This window comes from Rhinoderma darwinii, chromosome 3 (genome assembly GCF_050947455.1).
Source record: "Rhinoderma darwinii isolate aRhiDar2 chromosome 3, aRhiDar2.hap1, whole genome shotgun sequence".
In the NCBI taxonomy this organism is placed as follows: domain Eukaryota; kingdom Metazoa; phylum Chordata; class Amphibia; order Anura; family Rhinodermatidae; genus Rhinoderma; species Rhinoderma darwinii.
In genome coordinates, this window is record NC_134689.1 from 393,735,492 (window position 1) to 393,759,501 (window position 24,010).

General features: G+C 49.8%; 1 protein-coding gene across 1 annotated transcript in view; it reads left to right on the top strand.

The window, feature by feature from the left end:
- Positions 1 to 24,010, top strand: part of LOC142748359 (limbic system-associated membrane protein-like) — a 49,589-nt gene that overhangs the window by 19,934 nt on the left and 5,645 nt on the right. The window contains exons 3-4 of the mRNA XM_075855446.1: positions 2,767 to 3,054; positions 6,019 to 6,252. Coding sequence (XP_075711561.1) covers positions 2,767 to 3,054; positions 6,019 to 6,252 — 522 coding nt within the window. The remainder of the gene's footprint in view (positions 1 to 2,766; positions 3,055 to 6,018; positions 6,253 to 24,010) is intronic.

Here is a 24,010-nt window from a genome sequence, read left to right on the forward strand (position 1 = left end):
ATCAGCTGATTGGTGGGACAACTCATTCTGCCCTGCCAATCAGCGTCATTGTAAGGCACTGAATGGTCGGGCACGGAACGTACCCCGCCATTCAGCGCTTATGCATGTAATTGTACCTGTGTTCTATAGACGCAGGTACAATTAGTGGAGGAGGGGGTGGCGGCGGCTGGTTTCAGTTGCGCCTCCGCTCCCTCAGAGAGGCAGCATGGCGGACAGTGCGGCCCTATTCCCCCAAAGCCCGCCCCGGCTCCTCCCCATTAGCGGCGCTAGCGTGCTGCAATGTATTTTTTTTACAATGATGTGCGGTTTAATGCCCATACAGATGCCCCATGCTGTATAATGGCCCTCCAAAGACAGGGAGGGAGGAAGGAGATCAGTGGCATGTGATCAGTGGCAGATTATCATATGGGCGGTTCGGGCGTCCGCCCTGGGCCCACGGCTCCCAGGGGGCTTATGGCCCCCCGAACCACCCATATCATAATCCGCCACTGATCACATGCCTCTTATGTCTACTGCTCCCTGCTCTCCTTCCTCCCTCCCTGTCTCTGGAGGGATCCTGCCTGGCAGCAGATGATGCAGAGTCTAGCTTCAGAACAGCTGAGTGGTGTCTCAGTAGCAGAGAGTGAGTAATTACAGCACTATCTCTTACCTCCCAACCGTCCCGGATTCAGCGGGACAGTACCAGATTCCGGGCGGTGTTCCACTGTTCCGGGCGGCCAGGGGAATGTCCCGCTGCCAACTGTATATGCGTCTTCAGGAAACAGATACAGTTGAACCAAATTCTGAAGCAAGGAGACATCAGCTCCCTGCTTCAGAATTAGTTCATAGCGGAGGAGCAGAGGGAGCTCCCGGGCACAGTGCTACTTTAAGCGCTCTGCTCGGGGAAGCCCTTGAAGTTACTGTCGATATATGGACAGAGATATCAGTGGCTACTCGTTGAGCGGAATCCTCGTTGCTGATGGTCTAGCTGGGGATTCCGCTCCTAGAGGAAACCCATGATGTCACTGTCCATATATGGATTAATGACGTCAGGGGCTCCTCCTCGGGCAGAATATCCGGCCAGAGTTGGCAACGGGGATTCCGCTCAAGGAGTAGCCACTGACGTCACTGTCCATATATGGACAGTAACATCAGGGCTTCCCTCTAAGAGCGGAATCCCCAGCCTATGCTCTAGATTTGGATTCCGCTCTTAGAGGGAGTCCCAATGGCGCTATCTACATGGGGTTGGCGCAATCTTCAAGGAGGGTGTGGCACTATCTTAATGGACACTGTGGCACTATATAGGGGCACTGTCTACAGGGGCACTGTGTCACTATCTACAAGGGCACTGGCACTAGGGGTAGCTAAGCGAGCATTATACTGTATGGGGCAGCTATGGGGGCATTATGCTGTATGGGGGAATTTGTTTGGCCATTATACCGCATGGGGCATCTGTATGGGCATTAAACGGCATGTGGGCATCTGTGCTGGCTTTATACTTTATGGGTGCATCTATGGGGCAGTATACTGTATGGTGGCAGTTATGGGGGCATTATACTGTAGGGTGGCAGCTAGAGGGCAATATACTGTGTGGGGGCAGCTATTTGGTAATATACTGTGTGGGCTGAAGCGGGTGTTTATGGGCGGGGATTGGGTGGGATTAAAGGTGTGGCTTAAAAGAAAAAAAATTGCCACATCGGTTGTCCCTCTTTGTGATACTTGAAAATTGGGAGGTATGCTACCTTACACCTTGTAATAGAGGGGCATGCAGGTAACTGTATAGGCAATGTCTGTGAGAGGAGAGAGGAATCATGGGAACTGTAGTCCTTTATATGGTCATCCTGCCCACAGAAAGCCCTGCCAGCATCAAAACAACAGAGCTACAAAGAGATGAGCAAGATAATGAAAACAAAAAAATAATTACTTCTGAGCTATGGTGGCATCACCTGGTGAGCATTCAGACACATACAAGTACTTTTCTGTATTGTTTAATAATTTCATATTACCCCTTTAATCAGCCAAGATGTTCTGTGTATTCACACTAGTTATAATTAAAATAAATATAAAACCATTATAAGCCGCAACAGCTAGCCTGCTTCTTGATGGTTTCCATGTAGGAACATATTAAGAACTGTAAACATAAGTGGAGAAAAAATTACCAATGATATTATGAAGATGTTAGATTTTACATTTATTGACTAAACAGCTTCACTTTAGCATATATAATTAGAGGATTGAAAACAGACATAAGTCTATAAAGTTCCACGTTTTATACCTACAAAATCCACAGTCTTCTTTTCGGTAAGTAAATTTACTTTCGGTAACCTTTCGTCATAACTAAGATCTTCCATACCCCTTACTAAATAGGTTGCCTTTCATATATTTTTTATGACTTGGCACCACAAACTGGACTGTTTTTTATGAAGTAGTAAAATAAAACTTTCCCTCTAGAAACCATGCCCTATCTAAAATTAAACAATATCTTGTTTGCTTTCGATGCAGCAGACTGGCATTGAGTTCTTAATTCGTTCAGCATCAATAATTACACCCTAATCCTTTGTGGACTCGCTCAATATCGATCTATTCAGGGAATAATAACATTCAGATTAATTTGGTCCCAAAATGTATAACCTTACACCTGTCAACATTAAACTTCATGTGTCATTTTAATGCCTATTCAGCCAATTTATGAAGGTCCCCTTGTAGGGATGAGATATCGTGTACAGTTCTCCAATCTGACAATCCATGGATGTAATGTAACAGTCATTGACTTTTCTCTCGTTTCAGCTATTCTACCTATTCCTGAATTGCATTTTAAAGATAAGATCATTAGTGATGAGGACACGGAAATCACATGCACATTACGATACACAGACAACATGGAAGTGACCTTGGAGATAAAAGGCAAAACAAAACTAACAGTCTGTGTGCAGAATACATTACCCCAATCCAACAATGTAATCTACACCAACAAAACGTGTACAGTGGAGGTCACCGAAGAGATGGACGAGATGGAGTTCACATGTGAGGCTCATTTTAAAACTCAAAGCAAGCCAGCGAAGATGTATTTACAAAGTAAGTATGAGGTCTAGAGATGACTAATGACCAAGCCGCTCTATCATGTGACTCAAAGATCTTCTCCGCACGTCTTGGCTCCGTATAAATCATTATCTAGAATTGGACATTTTAAGTGGTCAGTCATTGGCAAGTCTTCAATTTTATCTATTTATGGTCCATATTGAATTCATTTTTACTTGTTTAAACTACAACTCCTTACATAGCTTAAAAGGGGGATTCCCAATTAGAGTTGTCCGCTCTGGGTCATGGAGGGGTGTTCCCAAAAGGAAGAAAAAAAATTTGTAATACATAAAAATGCAAAACAATTATTATTCTTACCTTTCCTGGGTCCAGCGCTGGAGCTGCAATGTCAGCGAGCTGGGCCCTATATCTAATCCAATCATGTGTGATACTGTCTGCTGGGCCCTGTATCTAATCCTATCATGTGTGATACTGTCTGCTGATCTACTGTATCTAATCCAGTCATGTGTGATACTGTCTGCTGAGCCCTATATTTAATCCTATCATGTGTCATACTCTGCTGCTGAGCCACTTTATCTAATACTGTCTGCTGGGCCCTATATCTAATCCTATCATGTGTCATACTCTTCTGCTGAGCCACTGTATCTAATCCTATAATGTGTGATACTGTCTCCTGAGCATTATATCTAATCCTATCATGGGTGATACTGTCTGCTGAGCCACTGTATCTAATCCTATAATGTGTGATACTGTCTCCTGGGCATTATATCTAATCCTATCATGGGTGATACTGTCTGCTGAGACACTGTATCTAATCCTATCATGTGTGATACTGTCTGCTGGGCCCTATATCTAATCCTACCATGTGTGATGATGTCTGCTGAGCGACTGTATCTATTCCTATCATGTGTCATACTGTCTTCTGGGCATTATATCTAATCCTATCATGGGTGATACTGTCTGTTGAGCTACTGTATCTAATCCTATCATGTGTGATACTGTCTGCTGAGCCACTGTATCTAATTCTATCATGTGTGATACTGTCTGCTGAGCCACTGTATCTAATCCTATAATGTGTGTAATACTGTCTCCTGGGCATTATATCTAATCCTATCATGGGTGATACTGTCTGCTGAGCCACTGTATCTAATCCTATAATGTGTAATACTGTCTGCTGGGCATTATATCTAATCCTATCATGGGTGATACTGTCTGTTGAGCTACTGTATCTAATCCTATCATGTGTGATACTGTCTGCTGAGCCACTGTATCTAATTCTATCATGTGTGATACTGTCTGCTGAGCCACTGTATCTAATCCTATAATGTGTGTAATACTGTCTCCTGGGCATTATATCTAATCCTATCATGGGTGATACTGTCTGCTGAGCCACTGTATCTAATCCTATAATGTGTAATACTGTCTCCTGGGCATTATATCTAATCCTATCATGGGTGATACTGTCTGCTGAGCCACTGTATCTAATCCTATAATGTGTAATACTGTCTGCTGGGCATTATATCTAATCCTATCATGGGTGATACTGTCTGTTGAGCTACTGTATCTAATCCTATCATGTGTGATACTGTCTGCTGAGCCACTGTATCTAATTCTATCATGTGTGATACTGTCTGCTGAGCCACTGTATCTAATCCTACCCACAGCTATAGGGTCATAGTGCTACAGATATACTGTCTCATATATATACGCACACATATACATACACACATTTGGGGGGACACATATGTATTGGGTCTATTTCCTCTGACATTTCAACACCTTAGTGACGCCCCTGGCTGCTAGTGCTGCTTGGTTGGGTCACTTAGAAGACCCAGTGATGCAGCTGAAAGCTGTGGGCCGTCGGCCATGAGAAGTTTGGGAGAGAGGCACAAGAAGGATCTTTGCATCGGGGCCCATGAGCCTTTAGCTACACCCCTGGCTATAAGCCAGCATTGTGGGTATTGTAGGGTTCTGGGTAATAGGGCTATAAGACAGCATGGTGGGTATTGTGGGATTCTGGGTAATAGGGCTATAGGCCAGCATTCTGGGTATTGTGGTTTTCTGGGTAATAGGGCTATAGGCCGGCATTCTGGATATTGTGGGATTCTGGGTAATAGGGCTATAAGCCAGCATGGTGGGTATTTTTGGATTCTGGGTAATAGGGCTATAGGCCAGCATTCTGGGTATTGTGGGATTCTGGGTAATAGGGCTATAGACCAGCATTCTGGATATTGTGAGATTCTGGATAATAGGGCTATAGGCCAGAATTCTGGATATTGTGGGATTCTGGGTAATAGGGCTATAGGCCAGCATTCTGGATATTGTGGGATTCTGGGTAATAGGGCAATAAGCCAGCATGGTGGGTATTGTGGGATTCTGGGTAATAGGGCTATAAGCCAGCATTCTGGATATTGTGGGATTCTGGGTAATCGGGCTATAGGCCAGCATTCTGGATATTGTGGGATTCTGGGTAATAGGGCTATAGGCCAGCATTCTGGATATTGTGGGATTCTGGGTAATAGGGCTATAGGCCAGCATTCTGAATATTGTGGGATTCTGGGTAATAGGGCTATAGGCCAGCATTCTGGATATTGTGGGATTCTGGGTAATAGGGCTATAGGCCAGCATTCTGGATATTGTGGGATTCTGGGTAATAGGGCTATAGGCCAGCATTCTGAATATTGTGGGATTCTAGGTAATAGGGCTATAAGCCAGCATTCTGGATATTGTGGGATTCTGGGTAATAGGGCTATAGGCCAGCATTCTGGATATTGTGGGATTCTGGGTAATAGGGCTATAGGCCAGCATTCTGGATATTGTGGGATTCTAGGTAATAGGGCTATAGGCCAGCATTCTGGATATTGTGGGATTCTGGGTAATAGGGCTATAGGCCAGCATTCTGGATATTGTGGGATTCTGGGTAATAGGGCTATAGGCCAGCATTCTGGGTATTGTTATTAATAACAACAACTGTTCTCATCTTTTCCCTCTTTCCTCCAGGTGAACCTACCATTACAGACTGCCCTGATAAGTTGGTTTGGATAGATGGACAAGAAAACAGTTTCCATTGTAAGGCTAAAGGATATCCAGCTCCCACCGTGACTTGTGAGAAAGGCTCCTCTAAATACATGGAGGGAGTAAACTACAGAACAACAAGAAATATGACTGGAAATTATACCTGTAGCGCTAAAAACCATGATATTGATAAAAAGTCAGTAGAAGTGCTCGTACAATGTGAGTATCGTATATCGGGGCTTGGGCAGGACTATAGGGGCGCTCAGGAAACAGTTTATAGAGATTGGATATTTCTGGTTATCAGCATCACATTAAACCGAGAAATAATTGATAAAGATGTCAAATCTGTAAACTTTTCTACCCCTGAAACAAACCTTTAAGAACACAGTGTTAGTTTCCTTCCTTTCCTCTTCCATTTTTATCTGGTAGATTGATGAGGTAGGAGGGCTTCATTATGGGGGAGTCATGTAGTGTTTGGTCTCCTATTGCAGATAGAACAGTTGGGAAGGGCTCCTGCGGTCCCCAGTTACATTACAGCTAAGGTAGTGTCTGATCTGATGATGTGTTCCTTTAATTCCTGCATTTGGATGTACAATTACATCCTAATTGTGGTCTTCTGATCACATTAGTATCTCCAGTGGAAGGCACAGCTCCTGAACTAGGTCCATCTATTGGATGTACTGTTATGTCCTATTATATACAGGCCCCCAGTTCTGCCATGTGTATGTGCCTACTAGATTGCCTGCCAGTATAAGACCCTGTTTCCAAAGAGTTTTTTGGCGCTGATTGTGATGCGGAAACAGCGTCGGAATCAGCGCTAGAAAAAGGCCAAAATCAGCAAAAAATGGCAGGCAGAAGCATTTTCTTTCCCGGGCGGCTGTTGGTTTCCGCCTCTGACCTCCCGTTGAAATAAATGGGGGGCAGTGAAAATCTGCAGCACTCGTTTCCGAGTGTTTTTCACAGCGTTTTTTGCCTGCCGTGCTTGCATTAGCTTTAATGGCCACGGGCGAAAAACGCCCAACAAAAATGTGCAGGCAGTTTCAAATTTGCCCCAAAATTCCTAAAGGAATTGTTGCTTGACATGCAATGTCAAAAGTCCTCGCCTAGTCCAGGCCATACAGCAGAGATGGACAAACAAAGGACCGAAGGGGAAGAGAAGGTCCTCTCTGCCACGATAAAGCTAATATCAGGAGCTGGCTTCTGCTGGAGGCGGTTATTGTTGTTGGGAGCATGGCTTACCACTATTGGAGGTAGCTTACCAGTATCGGGGTGTGGTTTCAGGTATCGGGCATTGTTTTTTCTCAGTGGGAGATGTCTAATGGTCAGCAATGGGCAAAATAAATCGTAATGGGACAGCATGTAAGCAGAGTTTTGTGCAGCATCTGTCTAGCCTGTGAGTGACATGTAACCTCTGTGTACTGCATGTCAGTAGCGTGTGGCGAGTATGTGTCCAGCATGTCAGTAGCGTGTGGCGATTATGTGTCAGTGGTATGTGTACAGCGTGTGTTTAAGGTGTGAGTGGAGAATGTGCAGCATGTCTCCTATATATGAGTGATGTATGTGTGACATGTATCCTATGTGTAAGGCCGGATTCACACGAGTGGGTTATGCGCGCGCAAAAAATGTGGCGTGTTGCGCACGCAAAAGCTCCTCAAAAGCTCCGTGTGTCATAAGCATATGATGCGTGGCTGCGTGCTTTGCGCGCAGCCGCCATCATTATGACACTCTGTTTTTATGTTTGTAAACAGAAAAGCACGTGGCGCTTTTCTGTTTTCATTCATAGTTTTGACTACTGTAGCACGCGGCACACGGAAGTGCGTCCGTGTACCGTGCACGGTTTTCACGCACCCATTGACTTTGATGGGTGAGTGATGCGTGAAAAACGGGCAAATATAGGACATGTCGTGTGTTTTACGCAGAGGACATACGCTGCGTGAAACTCACTGACAGTCTGAACGGCCCCATTGACTAACATAGGTCCGTGCGAAGCGCGTGAAAATCACGCACGTAGCACGGACGTATTATACGTTCGTCTGAATAAGCCCTAAGTGGCGTGTGTAATATGTGTCCTAAGTGTGAGTGACATGTATCCTATGTCAGGGACATAACTAGAAAAGACTTGGCCCCATAGGAAACGGAAGATCAAGGGCATGACTCAAATAAGTCGAGTCGCTTCTCCCCTTATGTAAATCTACCCTCCCAAAGCAGACACTGAAACAGAGTTGGATTTTAATGGCCACAGCAGCCGTTTATTATTTAAATAACAATAAATTTAAATACCATAACTTTTGAATCCCCAAAAAAGGGGGTTCATCATAACATTAAATAACCCACTGCGACCCTATCAGGGTCATAACATTATTAACCAACCAGAATGACAGGGGCAAGTCCTTGAAGCCACCGATACTTAATTTTGGCCATCTGCCCACAAATACCTTACCCCCAGCCGTAACCCGGCCCGGGGGCACCAATTACCTTTTTGCAGATGACCACCATATATATATAACCCAGCTTTCAAAATGGGTAACACCCTAAGAAGCCGACTAATTGGGGGTGCATCCCGTGATGCATTCCCCCCACCACTTTTTACGACCTACTTCAAGGACTCCCCCCCCCCCCCCCCCCCCGCAGCTGCAATGACAAAATTAACCACCCCCAAAGACAAATGTTAATAGGCAAATAAACTTTTAAGAGAAAAGCCACCACCCGCAGCAACCTCTTGCCGCAGTCTACCGATCCACATCAGGGCGGGCGGGCGGGAACATGTTCCTGCTTCTGTGTCCTGGCGAAGAGAGGGAGAGCACAAACAGGAAACAGGTACATCCCCTTCAATCCCCACCCCTAATCCCCCAAGCCCTCCTGCTGTCCCTATCCTTGGTCTCTCATAGGCCAGCCAACTCTGTGTCCCTCCCATCTATTTTAGTCATGGAGGCCTCCCCTTATTCCTTTTTTTTCTCTTCAGTACGGCCTCTTCTTGACTCAAATAAGTCGAGTCGCTTCTCCCCTTATGTAAATCTACCCTCCCAAAGCAGACACTGAAACAGAGTTGGATTTTAATGGCCACAGCAGCCGTTTATTATTTAAATAACAATAAAATTTAAATACCATAACTTTTGAAACCCAAAAAAAGGGGGTTCATCATAACATTAAATAACCCACTGCGACCCTATCAGGGTCATAACATTATTAACCAACAAGAATGACAGGGGCAAGTCCTTGAAGCCACCGATACTTAATTTTGGCCATCTGCCCACAAATACCTTACCCCCAGCCGTAACCCGGCCCGGGGGCACCAATTACCTTTTTGCAGATGACCACCATATATATATAACCCAGCTTTCAAAAGGGGTAACACCCTAAGAAGCCGACTAATTGGGGGTGCATCCCGTGATGCATTCCCCCCACCACTTTTTACGACCTACTTCAAGGACTCCCCCCCGCCAAAGTGAAACAGGCCTTGACCACCTCACGCCTGCGAGCTCCTCCACACTCCCCCCGCTCGCTCAATTCCATCAGTCAACGCCAGACTCCACATGTCTATCCCCACCTCATTGAGATGCACACCATCCTCTCTCCAATGCCTGCCTGTCCCAGCCTCCATGTCCCAGTGGAGCACCGCAACCCCACCATTACGCGCCACAAAGCTCGATATAGCCCTGTTAGCCTTAATGCGAGCCTTGTTAAGCTTTGCCACCGAACGAGCCATCCGCCAGCTCTTCCTAGGGACCATCTCGGACCACACCGTCACTAACTTCGGATAAGTTGCCCATAAACAAAGCAAATCATGCTTGACATCCCTTACCAACTCCCGGAAAGGGCGTAGGCCCAAATCGTTGCCTCCCACATGCAACACCAGCACCTCAGGTGCCCTATCAAGCAATACAAAATTATGAAACTCCGGCAACACCCTGTTCCATGTCATTCCCCGTATACCCATCCACCGCAAGACCGCCGCATCCCGCGGAATCCTGAGCTGTCGCCCATCCGGCCGTACATCCGTACGAAGGGCACCCCAGTACACAAAGGAGTGTCCCATAATCCACACCATACATGAGTCACGGCCTGCAAAACAAATGGAGAACATACACGCACCACCACTCGCTGCTGCGCAAAATTATTACTCAGGCGGAACGCACACACCCGGAACATGTTACACAATACCATATCACAACATGTGCAAGCGAACATAAGAACGAAAACGCGCAGACTCCCAGCGCCCTATCCGCCGCATGCCTGCCTCATCCAAACCCCATCTCACCGCCTCCGTCGCTGCCCCTATGCGGAAAGAATGAGACGAGTACTGCTCCGCCTGCACCCCGCTAGCCACCAGACATTTTCTGAAAACCGAGATGAACTGATACCGCGACAAAAACTTGCCATCCGCATGCCGCAGCAACGGCGCATCCGAGAGATCTAAGCCCTCTAAGTACTCCTTGAGACACAACACTGGACAAACCGGATTTCCGGTGACCGCAAACAAAACCACCCGACGTCCTACCCCCCTCTGATCCGTTTTCGACCGTCCCAGCACTATCTCCACCCTGTCTTCATACAAATCGACATTATCCTGCAGCAACCCCCCCCCCCGCTTTTCCCGAACTAGGCGAAACCAATTCCCCCACCCGAAAAGCTCCGAAGAAGGCTAACGCGAAAGCCAACCGAAAAAGCTTGCTCTCGTACTCTGAATGACACACCTGCCGCACCACCACCTCCAGTGAACACAACAATTGAAAAGACACGGGACGCCTCTTATCCCTCACCACTACACGCCGTCTCAACCCCCTCAATGCCTGGCCCACCAAGAAACGCTTCGTGATGTCCACTAACCCCCGTAATTTACAACCGAAAGCAATGGCCGCCACGAAGCGATTAACCTTAGCGACCGTGCAACCCCGGGCAAACGCGTCTCCCAACCAAAACAACAAGGCCACCACCCTATCCTCATCAGAGCACACATCACCCAACGACCTCTCCCACTCTTCCCATTGCCTCCATCCAGCAGAATAAGATGACCACGTAGCACTGGCCAACGACCTTTTTATCAATGCACCTGACGCCCGGATACCAGCTCCCACAGATGACTGGGACATTCCACCCCCGTTAACTCCGCGTCCGGGACCAGCTGACGGAAACGATCCCACTGCGAGCGAGAAAGCGCATCAGCAATACAATTCTCCACCCCGGGAACATGCACCGCCACCACCCACGCATTTAAACTCAAATAAGCAAGCACCAACTGACGCAACCACTGTAGGGGATGACGCCGACGTATTATTTATAGCCATCACCACCCCCAGATTATCGCAATGAAAACGCACTTTCTTGTCCTGGAACCTGTCTCCCCAAATGGTGACTGCCACCACGATGGGAAACAGTTAGAGTAGGGCCAAGTTACGTGTCAAACCCGTCTCTACCCACTCCACCGGCCATATTCCTGCGCACCATTGCCCTTTGAAGAACGCTCCGAACCCCACCGCCCCGGACGCATCAGTGAACAATTCCAAATCGAAGCTATCCAGCGCCCGGGACATCCACAGAGAGCGACCATTATACTGTGCCAGAAAATGGAGCCAGACCCGCAAATCCTCCCTGTGCTCCGCCGTCATACGAATGAAATGGTGGGGTTCCCCCACCCCCGCCGTCGCCGCTGCCAACCGCCGACAAAACACCCTGCCCATCGGCATGATGCGGCAAGCAAAGTTCAACTTCCCCAATAAGGACTGCAATTCCCGTAGTGTAATTTTCTTAATCCGACACGCTCGCTCCACTACTAACCGCAGATCCCCCAGCTTATCCTCTGGCAATCTGCACTCCATTGCCACAGAATCTATTGTAATTCCCAAAAAACAAATGGTCGTCACTGGACCTTCAGTTTTTTCCACAGCCAAGGGAACCCCGAACTCCCGCGACATCCAGTTGACCGCCTCAAGTAAATTCGCGCAAACCCCCGAATGCGCCGGGCCAACACACAAGAAATCGTCGAGGTAGTGAATAACCGACTCCACCCCGGCGACCTCCCTAACTACCCATTCCAAAAAGGAACTAAAAACCTCAAAGTACGCGCACGACAACGAGCAACCCATGGGAAGGCACCAATCGATGTAGTAACCCCCTTCCCAGTAACACCCCAGCAACCGCTGGCTGTCCGGGTGGACCGGCAATAAACGGAACGCCGCTTGAATATCAGTTTTTGCCATCAGAGCTCCTCTTCCGTAACCTTGTACTAACGCTACCGCCGGATCAAACGACGTATAGACCACGGAACAGAGAACTGGGTCAATGCCATCATTAACCGACGCCCCTTTTGGGAAGGACAAATGCTGAATGAGCCTAAATTTGTTACCTTCCCGTTTCGGAACCACTCCTAACGGTGACACCACCAAACCCGGAACTGGGATCGAGCTAAAAGGGCCCGCCATTCTGCCCAGATCAATCTCCTTCCTAAGTTTCTCCGAGACTACTCCCGCCTGCTGATATGCCGACTTAAGGTTGCGCTGCGTGAACGGGACCTCGTGCGAAGGGGCGGAATAACAAAACCAGAACTAAAACCTAAACTGATAAACCGCGCCCCCTCCTTGTTGGGGTATCTACTTAGAAAGGGGGCCATCTTTATGAGCCTCACCGGAGTCTCCCCCATGACCAGCCGCACTGCTAACTCCCCCCTGTCTTTTCCCCTTTTTAAAACATTTTGACGCTCCATGCGACTGCCCGCTGCAGTGTGAACACACATGCTTGAATTTACACGCTGCTCCGAATTTACACTGCCCCTCGTTGAACTGCCAACATGTTCCAAATTTGGAACCTGAGGCCGGACTATTCCCGCCGGAAGTTCCTGCTGCGTTCCCGCTCCCAGGAAAGGACTGCCCTTGCTTATAAAGTGCCGTCACTTTTAACCATAAGGCTATGTCCTTATGATCCCACCGTATTTTCGGCCGCACCGCTTTCCGCTGCCGAAACTGTTCGTCATAACGAAGCCAAGCCTGCCCCCCATAAACCCGATGTGCCTCCCCCACCGCGTCCAAATAACAGAATAAGCCGGAACAATTTTCTGGCGCCTTTTCTCCAATAACACTCGCCAAAATTGCAAAAGCCTGCATCCAATTGACGAATGTTTTTGGAATCAACCTGTACAGCCTCTTTTCCTCCTCATCCTTTTTGGTTTCATCCCGCTTCACCTTATCCAAGTTAAACTTTTCCAGCGGAAGCAACGAAAAAATCTCCACGTACTCATCTTTCCAAATCTTTTCTTTAACTTCCTGCTTCAAATGCGCCCCCAACGGGCCCTCATAACATACGTACACCTCCCCGCGTGCGCGATCATCCAGCCGCACCCTATCTACCTCTTTTGGCGAGTCTGTTTGAACCGCCGCCGCCACTGCCACCGCTGCCCCCGCGGCTAACCCCCCTCCGGATTGAAGAACCGGAGCGCTACCAACACTGCCCACCCACACCGCGGCCGGCGCCACGCCTGCCTGTTCCTGGGAAGGGAAACCGCCTAGCCGCCCCACCAACGCCTTTAAACAACCCACTAACTCCGTCAAACTATCCCCCCCTGCGCCCGCCTGTAACCCCGGGGCCCCTGACTCCGCCGCGACGTTAGCCGACGCTACACCCTCTACACCGATACCCGACATCAATAAAGCTGGAAAAGGTAACGTAGGTGTCAACTCACCAGGCTGCCCAGGGGCTGTGAACCCGTCAGCCGGACCCCCATGTCCACGTGCAGAGGCCCGCCGCTCACCATCATCCAATGCTCCGGACTCCCTCTGGCACTGTTCTCATTGGCAGTGTGTGCACGGGGAATTCCAAGTTCCGTCCGAGAAAAGGGGGGGCGACATCGCATCATCCGTCTGGCCGAGCTCCAGCTCCCGCCGCAGCCGTCCTGCTGAACCAGCCTCCCGCTGTTCCGTCCCTGGCACTCTCACCACCGACCTCATCCTGTTTCCTCCGCTCCTGTCCACATCCACCACCCGCTCGTTGTTGCCATGAGCCGACCCTCTGGCTGGCACATCGCCATGCAGGGTCGCCGTTGCCCTTCCACCACGTACCGAAGAAGGAGGGGGTGTGGCCGGAAGTGAAGGCCTCATCTTCCTCGACGCTGCCGCCGGGCGCTGCCGCATTTTGGGATTCCTCCCAGGACCGGACGGGAGGGCAGCGGCAGGCCGCCCTGATGTCTGGCCTGAAGGGTCCACCGAGGGGCTCCTCTTGCGCCGCCGTGCCCGCGGGATGTCCTCCGGACTCAGCCGTGCTGGCGGGCGCGAGCGCCTCGTGCTGCGCGTCACGCCGGAAGTGCCGGCCCTGGCCTGAGTCACGGGGGAGAAGGGAGCTCCTCTTCTCCTGCCCGTCACCCTGGAACGCCGGTCCTGGACCTCTGCCTGCTCCAGCGGCCCCGAGACCGCCGGCATGGTGGACCGCGCCACGCCCGCTCCGGACGATTCTGCCCGATCCTGGTCCGGAGCGCCCGCTTGTCCCTGCAGCAGCGTCGCCACTCGCGCTCCGAGCCATCCAGGATCTTGAGAGGCCGCCGCGGCCCGCAGCAACTCCATCGCCTCCTCGTCAGACGCAGCAGGGATGGTGAACATGTTCCTGCTTCTGTGTCCTGGCGAAGAGAGGGAGAGCACAAACAGGAAACAGGTACATCCCCTTCAATCCCCACCCCTAATCCCCCAAGCCCTCCTGCTGTCCCTATCCTTGGTCTCTCATAGGCCAGCCAACTCTGTGTCCCTCCCATCTATTTTAGTCATGGAGGCCTCCCCTTATTCCTTTTTTTTCTCTTCAGTACGGCCTCTTCTTATGTCTCTGACCCCCTAAAATGTATTGAAGGCAATCTAACTAGAAGACAACTTTTAGAACACGTGATAGGGTTAGATACACAGGCTTAGGTGGGATTCACACGACCGGGTCCCGCCTGAGCCAGAGTATCGGCCGGTAAAATCGGCCATTTTTGGGTTTGCATTATTTTTGCATCCGTTTCGGGCCGGGCAGATCCTGAGCTGTCGCCCATCCGGCCGTACATCCGTGCGAAGGGCACCCCAGTACACAAAGGAGTGTCCCATAATCCACACCATACATGAGTCACGGCTTGCAAAACAAATGGAGAACATACACGCACCACCACTCGCTGCTGCGCAAAATTATTACTCAGGCGGAACGCACACACCCGGAACATGTTACACAATACCATATCACAACATGTGCAAGCGAACATAAGAACGAAAACGCGCAGACTCCCAGCGCCCTATCCGCCGCACGCCTGCCTCATCCAAACCCCATCTCACCGCCTCCGTCGCTGCCCCTATGCGGAAAGAATGAGACGAGTACTGCTCCGCCTGCACCCCGCTAGCCACCAGACATTTTCTGAAAACCGAGATGAACTGATACCGCGACAAAAACTTGCCATCCGCATGCCGCAGCAACGGCGCATCCGAGAGATCTAAGCCCTCTAAGTACTCCTTGAGACACAACACTGGACAAACCGGATTTCCGGTGACCGCAAACAAAACCACCCGACGTCCTACCCCCTCTGATCCGTTTTCGACCGTCCCAGCACTATCTCCACCCTGTCTTCATACAAATCGACATTATCCTGCAGCAACCCCCCCCCCCCCCGCTTTTCCCGAACTAGGCGAAACCAATTCTCCCACCCGAAAAGCTCAGAAGAAGGCTAACGCGAAAGCCAACCGAAAAAGCTTGCTCTCGTACTCTGAATGACACACCTGCCGCACCACCACCTCCAGTGAACACAACAATTGAAAAGACACGGGACGCCTCTTATCCCTCACCACTACACCCCGTCTCAACCCCCTCAATGCCTGGCCCACCAAGAAACGCTTCGTGATGTCCACTAACCCCCGTAATTTACAACCGAAAGCAATGGCCGCCACGAAACGATTAACCTTAGCGACCGTGCAACCCCGGGCAAACGCGTCTCCCAACCAAAACAACAAGGCCACCACCCTATCCTCATCAGAGCACACATCACCCAACGACCTCTCCCACTCTTCCCATTGCCTCCATCCAGCAGAATAAGATGATCACGTAGCACTGGCCAACGACCTTTTTATCAATGCACCTGCCGCCCGGATACCAGCTCCCACAGATGACTGGGACATTCCACCCCCGTTAACTCCGCGTCCGGGACCAGCTGACGGAAACGATCCCACTGCGAGCGAGAAAGCGCATCAGCAATACAATTCTCCACCCCGGGAACATGCACCGCCACCACCCACGCATTTAAACTCAAACAAGCAAGCACCAACTGACGCAACAAGCGAACCACTGTAGGGGACGACGCCGACGTATTATTTATAGCCATCACCACGCCCAGATTATCGCAATGAAAACGCACTTTCTTGTCCCGGAACCTGTCTCCCCAAATGGTGACTGCCACCACGATGGGAAACAGTTCGAGTAGGGCCAAGTTACGTGTCAAACCCGTCTCTACCCACTCCACCGGCCATATTCCTGCGCACCATTGCCCTTTGAAGAACGCTCCGAACCCCACCGCCCCGGACGCATCAGTGAACAATTCCAAATCGAAGGTATCCAGCGCCCGGGACATCCACAGAGAGCGACCATTATACTGTGCCAGAAAATGGAGCCAGACCCGCAAATCCTCCCTGTGCTCCGCCGTCATACGAATGAAATGGTGGGGTTCCCCCACCCCCGCCGTCGCCGCTGCCAACCGCCGACAAAACACCCTGCCCATCGGCATGATGCGGCAAGCAAAGTTCAACTTCCCCAATAAGGACTGCAATTCCCGTAGTGTAATTTTCTTAATCCGACACGCTCGCTCCACTACTAACCGCAGATCCCCCAGCTTATCCTCTGGCAATCTGCACTCCATTGCCACAGAATCTATTGTAATTCCCAAAAAACAAATGGTCGTCACTGGACCTTCAGTTTTTTCCACAGCCAAGGGAACCCCGAACTCCCGCGACATCCAGTTGACCGCCTCAAGTAAATTTGCGCAAACCCCCGAATGCGCCGGACCAACACACAAGAAATCGTCGAGGTAGTGAATAACCGACTCCACCCCGGCGACCTCCCTAACTACCCATTCCAAAAAGGAACTAAAAACCTCAAAGTACGCGCACGACAACGAGCAACCCATGGGAAGGCACCAATCGATGTAGTAACCCCCTTCCCAGTAACACCCCAGCAACCACTGGCTGTCCGGGTGGACCGGAAATAAACGGAACGCCGCTTGAATATCAGTTTTTGCCATCAGAGCTCCTCTTCCGTAACCTCGTACTAACGCTACCGCCGGATCAAACGACGTATAGACCACGGAACAGAGAACTGGGTCAATGCCATCATTAACCGACGCCCCTTTTGGGAAGGACAAATGCTGAATGAGCCTAAATTTGTTACCTTCCCGTTTCGGAACCACTCCTAACGGTGACACCACCAAACCCGGAACTGGGATCGAGCTAAAAGGGCCCGCCATTCTGCCCAGATCAATCTCCTTCCTAAGTTTCTCCGAGACTACTCCCACCTGCTGATATGCCGACTTAAGGTTGCGCTGCGTGAACGGGACCTCGTGCGAAGGGGCGGAATAACAAAACCAGAACTAAAACCTAAACTGATAAACCGCGCCCCCTCCTTGTTGGGGTATCTACTTAGAAAGGGGGCCATCTTTATGAGCCTCACCGGAGTCTCCCCCATGACCAGCCGCACTGCTAACTCCCCCCTGTCTTTTCCCCTTTTTAAAACATTTTGACGCTCCATGCGACTGCCCGCTGCAGTGTGAACACACATGCTTGAATTTACACGCTGCTCCGAATTTACACTGCCCCTCGTTGAACTGCCAACATGTTCCAAATTTGGAACCTGAGGCCGGACTATTCCCGCCGGAAGTTCCTGCTGCGTTCCCGCTCCCAGGAAAGGACTGCCCTTGCTTATAAAGTGCCGTCACTTTTAACCATAAGGCTATGTCCTTATGATCCCACCGTATTTTCGGCCGCACCGCCTTCCGCTGCCGAAACTGTTCGTCATAACGAAGCCAAGCCTGCCCCCCATAAACCCGATGTGCCTCCCCCACCGCGTCCAAATAACAGAATAAGCCGGAACAATTTTCTGGCGCCTTTTCTCCAATAACACTCGCCAAAATTGCAAAAGCCTGCATCCAATTGACGAATGTTTTTGGAATCAACCTGTACAGCCTCTTTTCCTCCTCATCCTTTTTGGTTTCATCCCGCTTCACCTTATCCAAGTTAAACTTTTCCAGCGGAAGCAACGAAAAAATCTCCACGTACTCATCTTTCCAAATCTTTTCTTTAACTTCCTGCTTCAAATGCGCCCCCAACGGGCCCTCATAACATACGTACACCTCCCCGCGTGCGCGATCATCCAGCCGCACCCTATCTACCTCTTTTGGCGAGTCTGTTTGAACCGCCGCCGCCACTGCCACCGCTGCCCCCGCGGCTAACCCCCCTCCGGATTGAAGAACCGGAGCGCTACCAACACTGCCCACCCACACCGCGGCCGGCGCCACGCCTGCCTGTTCCTGGGAAGGGAAACCGCCTAGCCGCCCCACCAACGCCTTTAAACAACCTACTAACTCCGTCAAACTATCCCCCCCTGCGCCCGCCTGTAACCCCGGGGCCCCTGACTCCGCCGCGACGTTAGCCGACGCTACACCCTCTACACCGATACCCGACATCAATAAAGCTGGAAAAGGTAATGTAGGTGTCAACTCACCAGGCTGCCCAGGGTCTGTGAACCCGTCAGCCGGACCCCCATGTCCACGTGCAGAGGCCCGCCGCTCACCGTCATCCAATGCTCCGGACTCCCTCTGGCACTGTTCTCATTGGCAGTGTGTGCACGGGGAATTCCAAGTTCCGTCCGAGAAAAGGGGGGGCGACATCGCATCATCCGTCTGGCCGAGCTCCAGCTCCCGCCGCAGCCGTCCTGCTGAACCAGCCTCCCGCTGTTCCGTCCCTGGCACTCTCACCACCGACCTCATCCTGTTTCCTCCGCTCCTGTCCACATCCACCGCCCGCTCGTTGTTGCCATGAGCCGACCCTCTGGCTGGCACATCGCCATGCAGGGTCGCCGTTGCCCTTCCACCACGTACCGAAGAAGGAGGGGGTGTGGCCGGAAGTGAAGGCCTTATCTTCCTCGACGCTGCCGCCGGGCGCTGCCGCGTTTTGGGATTCCTCCCAGGACCGGACGGGAGGGCAGCGGCAGGCCGCCCTGATGTCTGGCCTGAAGGGTCCACCGAGGGGCTCCTCTTGCGCCGCCGTGCCCGCGGGATGTCCTCCGGACTCAGCCGTGCTGGCGGGCGCGAGCGCCTCGTGCTGCGCGTCACGCCGGAAGTGCCGGCCCTGGCCTGAGTCACGGGGGAGACGGGAGCTCCTCTTCTCCTGCCCGTCACCCTGGAACGCCGGTCCTGGACCTCTGCCTGCTCCAGCGGCCCCGAGACCGCCGGCATGGTGGACCGCGCCACGTCCGCTCCGGACGATTCTGCCCGATCCTGGTCCGGAGCGCCCGCTTGTCCCTGCAGCAGCGTCGCCACTCGCGCTCCGAGCCATCCAGGACCTTGAGAGGCCGCCGCGGCACGCAGCAACTCCATCGCCTCCTCGTCAGACGCAGCAGGGATGGTGAACATGTTCCTGCTTCTGTGTCCTGGCGAAGAGAGGGAGAGCACAAACAGGAAACAGGTACATTCCCTTCAATCCCCACCCCTAATCCCCCAAGCCCTCCTGCTGTCCCTATCCTTGGTCTCTCATAGGCCAGCCAACTCTGTGTCCCTCCCATCTATTTTAGTCATGGAGGCCTCCCCTTATTCCTTTTTTTTCTCTTCAGTACGGCCTCTTCTTATGTCTCTGACCCCCTAAAATGTATTGAAGGCAATCTAACTAGAAGACAACTTTTAGAACACGTGATAGAGTTAGATACACAGGCTTAGGTGGGATTCACACGACCGGGTCCCGCCTGAGGCACAGTATCGGCCGGTAAAATCGGCCATTTTTGGGTTTGCATTATTTTTGCATCCGTTTCGGGCCGGGCAGATATGGACAGTGACATCAGCGGCAACTCCTGAAGGGGAATCCCCATGTGTTCGGGGATTCCGCTTCAGGAGTTTCCCCTGATGTCACTGCCCAGATATGGACAGAGACATCAAGCGCTCTGTCCAGGTGCGGAATCCCCGAACACACGGGGATTCCGCTCCTTCAGGGAGCTAAAATGGAGCTAGCACATAGCAGAGCGGGGAGATACCTCCCTGCTCTGATATAGTGGAGTCGCTACAGCAGTAGCAGCCGGAGCAGCAGCAGCTGCTAGCGGCGCCATGGAAGGTGTCACCGGGCCAGGGCGCTTTTAAAACAAGCAGGGGAAGGGAGCCAGCGCAGTGCTCCCTTCCACCTGCTGTACACCCCGGCCCTGCCACACAGTGTACAGCCATTCGTCCATATGGCATAAACTCCTCCTCCTCACATGCACTCTGCGCTGTGAGGAGGAGGAGATAGAGCGCAAGCCACGGAAAACCCGGCCATCACTCGGGACACATTCCGGTGATGGCCGTGTATTACCCGGCCCCATAGACTTCTATGGGAACCGGGCGGCCGGGTACCCGGCCGAAAATAGAGCATGTCCTATTTTTTGATCAGTTGTGTGAATAGCCCCATTAGGGGTCTATTATTCCTAATGCAGCCGGGTGCCGGCTGATTTATGAACGGCTGGCACCCGGCCGGGAAACCCTGTCGTGTGAATGAGGCCTTAGTAGCAGTGCACTGTCCCTGAATTTCACTTTATAATAAAAATCAGCATTATGGTGTCTGGAGCCCTTATCCTTAAATGCATCAGCGCAGCCCCCAAATAATATTAGTGTCATAAACAATAATGTATAGTATATATGATAGTTAACCTTTCAATAATACAGTTGTGCACTTACTAAATAATACTATTATGCAAGGGCCAAATAATACATCCACACCACAGATGTATCTCCCCTTACCTTTTTAGTTACATAGTTACATAGGTTGAAAACAGACACAGGTCCATTAAGTTCAACCTTTCTCAATAAATGACCCATAATCCTTTGCTTGATTAATTATATCCCTCAATGATATTCGTCAATAAATAACCATCTAGCCTTTTTTTTAAATGCTGACATAGTATCTGCCATCACTACTTCTTAAGGGAGGGCATTCCATAGTTTGACTACTCTAAGGCTGGGTTCACACGACCTATTTTCAGGCGTAAACGAGGCGTATTATGCCTCGATTTACGTCTGAAAATACGGCTCCAATACGTCGGCAAACATCTGCCCATTCATTTGAATGTGTTTGCCAACGTACTGTGCCGACGACCTGTAATTTACGAGTCGTCGTTTGACAGCTGTCGAACGACGACGCGTAAAATAACAGCCTCGTCAAAGACGTGCAGGACACTTCTTTGGACGTAATTTGAGCCGTTTTTCAATGAAGAACAGCTCTAAATTACGGCCGTCAATGACGCCTCACAAAATGCGAGGACGAGCAATTACGTCTGAAATGACGGAGCTGTTTTCTCCTGAAAACAGCTCTGTAATTTCAGACGTAAATGCAGTTAGCGTGTGCACATACCCTAAGGCTGGATTCACACGAGGTCATTACGTCCGTAATTGACGGACGTATTTCGGCCGTAAGTCCTGGACCGAACACAGTGCAGGGAGCCGGGCTCCTAGCATCATAGTTATGTACGATGCTAGGAGTCCCTGCCTCGCTGCCGGACAACTGTCCCGTACTGTAATCATGTTTTCAGTACGGTACAGTTGCCCGGCAGCGAGGCAGGGACTCCTAGCATCGTACATAAGTATGATGCTAGGAGCCCGGCTCCCTGCACTGTGTTCGGTCCGGGACTTGCGGCCGAAATACGTCCGTCAATTACGGACGTAATGACCTCGTGTGAATCCAGCCTAAGGGTATGTTCACACGCTGAGCCAAAAACGTCTGAAAATACGGAGCTGTTTTCAAGGGAAAACAACACCTGATTTTCAGACGTTTTTTGAGCAACTCGCGTTTTTCGCTGCGTTTTTCGTGCCGTTTCTGCGCCGTTTTTTCGGTCGTTTTTGGAGCTGTTTTCAATAGAGTCTATGAGAAAACGGCTCCAAAAACGTCCCATGAAGTGTCCTGCACTTCTTTTGACAAGGCTGTAATTTTACGCGTCGTCATTTGACAGCGATGAGTAAAATGACAGGTCGTCGGCACAGTACATTGGCAAACCCATTGAAAGCAATGGGCAGATGTTTGCTGACGTATTGGAGCCGTTTTTTCAGGCGTAATTCGAGGCGTAAAACGCCTCCATTACGCCTGAAAATAGGTCGTGTGAACCCAGCCTAACTGTAAAGATCCCTTTCCTATATTATTTTTTGTGGGAGGAGTTGTAGTATCTTTTGGTACAAATTATAGTTCCATATAATGTACTGGGAAACTGAAAAAAAATTCTTAGCGGGCTGAAGTTGGAAAAAACTGTGGTTCCTCAATAGTTTTTTGGGTTTAGTTTTTACGGCTTTCACGGTGCAGTAAAAACAATAACTTATCTTTATTCTGTGGCTTAATAAGATTAAGGGTGATACCAAATTTATATACTTTTTTTTATATTTTACTACTTTTATTGATAAACTTTTTGTTAAAAAAAATAAATGTTTTGTGTCGCCACATTCTGAGAGCCATAGCTGTTGTATTTTTTCACCAATTGAGCGGTGTGAGGGCTTATGTTTTGTGGGACGGGCTGTAGTTTTTATCGGTACCATTTTTTGGTATGTAGAATTTTTTTATCACTTTTTATTGGATTTTTTTTCAGAGCTAAGTTGACCAAAAAACTGCGATTTCGGTGTTTTACATTTTTTATTTTTTACGGCGTTCACCATATGCGTTAAATAACGCTATATTGTAATAGTTCAGACATTTATGGACGCAAAGATACCAATTTTGTTTACTTTTTTTATTTTCTACATTACTTTAGGGGGAAATGGGAAAAGGTTTTTTTTTTTACTTTTAATATTTTTATTTTTTTTTACTTTTTTTCCACACACTTTATTAGCCCCCCTAGGGGACTTGAACCACTGGTAGAATATACTGCAATACTAACTTATTGCAGTATATCGTCATTTTTACAGGCTTTACAGAGGCAGCGTGAAGGCAGTCCTGGGGGCCTTCATTAGGCCCCTGGGCTGCCATAACAACCATAGTCACCCCGATCTCACTGCGGGGGGCACGATAAGCTGTCGGAGGGGGCCGGCACCCTCTTTTCAACGCCTCAGATGTTGCGGTCATGATTCACTGCAGCATTTGAGGGGTTAAATAGCCAGGAACAGCGCAATCGCTGCCGGGGTCCGCAGTAAAATACAGCCGACACCCGTAGCATATGGAGCGGGCTCAGCGCACTCCAGACATCACCCCCCGCACCCGGACGTAATGGCACGTCCGGGTGTGCGAAGGGGTTAATGACTGAAACGTCTTTCCTCCACACACAATGGGTGTCCCCTGGTCCTTTGTAGAGTCCTTGGAAGGAACAGATCATGTGCTAGTTCTCTGTATTGACCACACATATATTTATACATGTTAATAAGATCACCTCTAAGACGTCTTTTTTCCAAGCTGAACAAGCCCAATTTTTCTAGCCTTTCATTGAAAGCGACACCTCCCATCCCATTTAATAATCTCGTTGCCCGCCTTTGAACCCTCTCCAATTCTCCTATGTCATTTTTACAATGTGGAGCGCAAAACTGAATTCCATATTCAAGATGTGGCCTTACAAGTGATTTATAGAGGAGTAATATTACATTTGAATCACAGGTTTCTTATACAGCCTAAAATCCTATTTGCTTTTGCAGCTGCTGCTTGACACTTAGCTTATTTGTTACCAGAATTCCCAGGTCCTTCTCTTGTTCGGTTATCCCCAGTTTTATTCCATTTAATGTATATGCATTGTTACTATTATTTTGTCCTAGGTGCATTACTTTACATTTATCAACATTAAATTTTGTCTG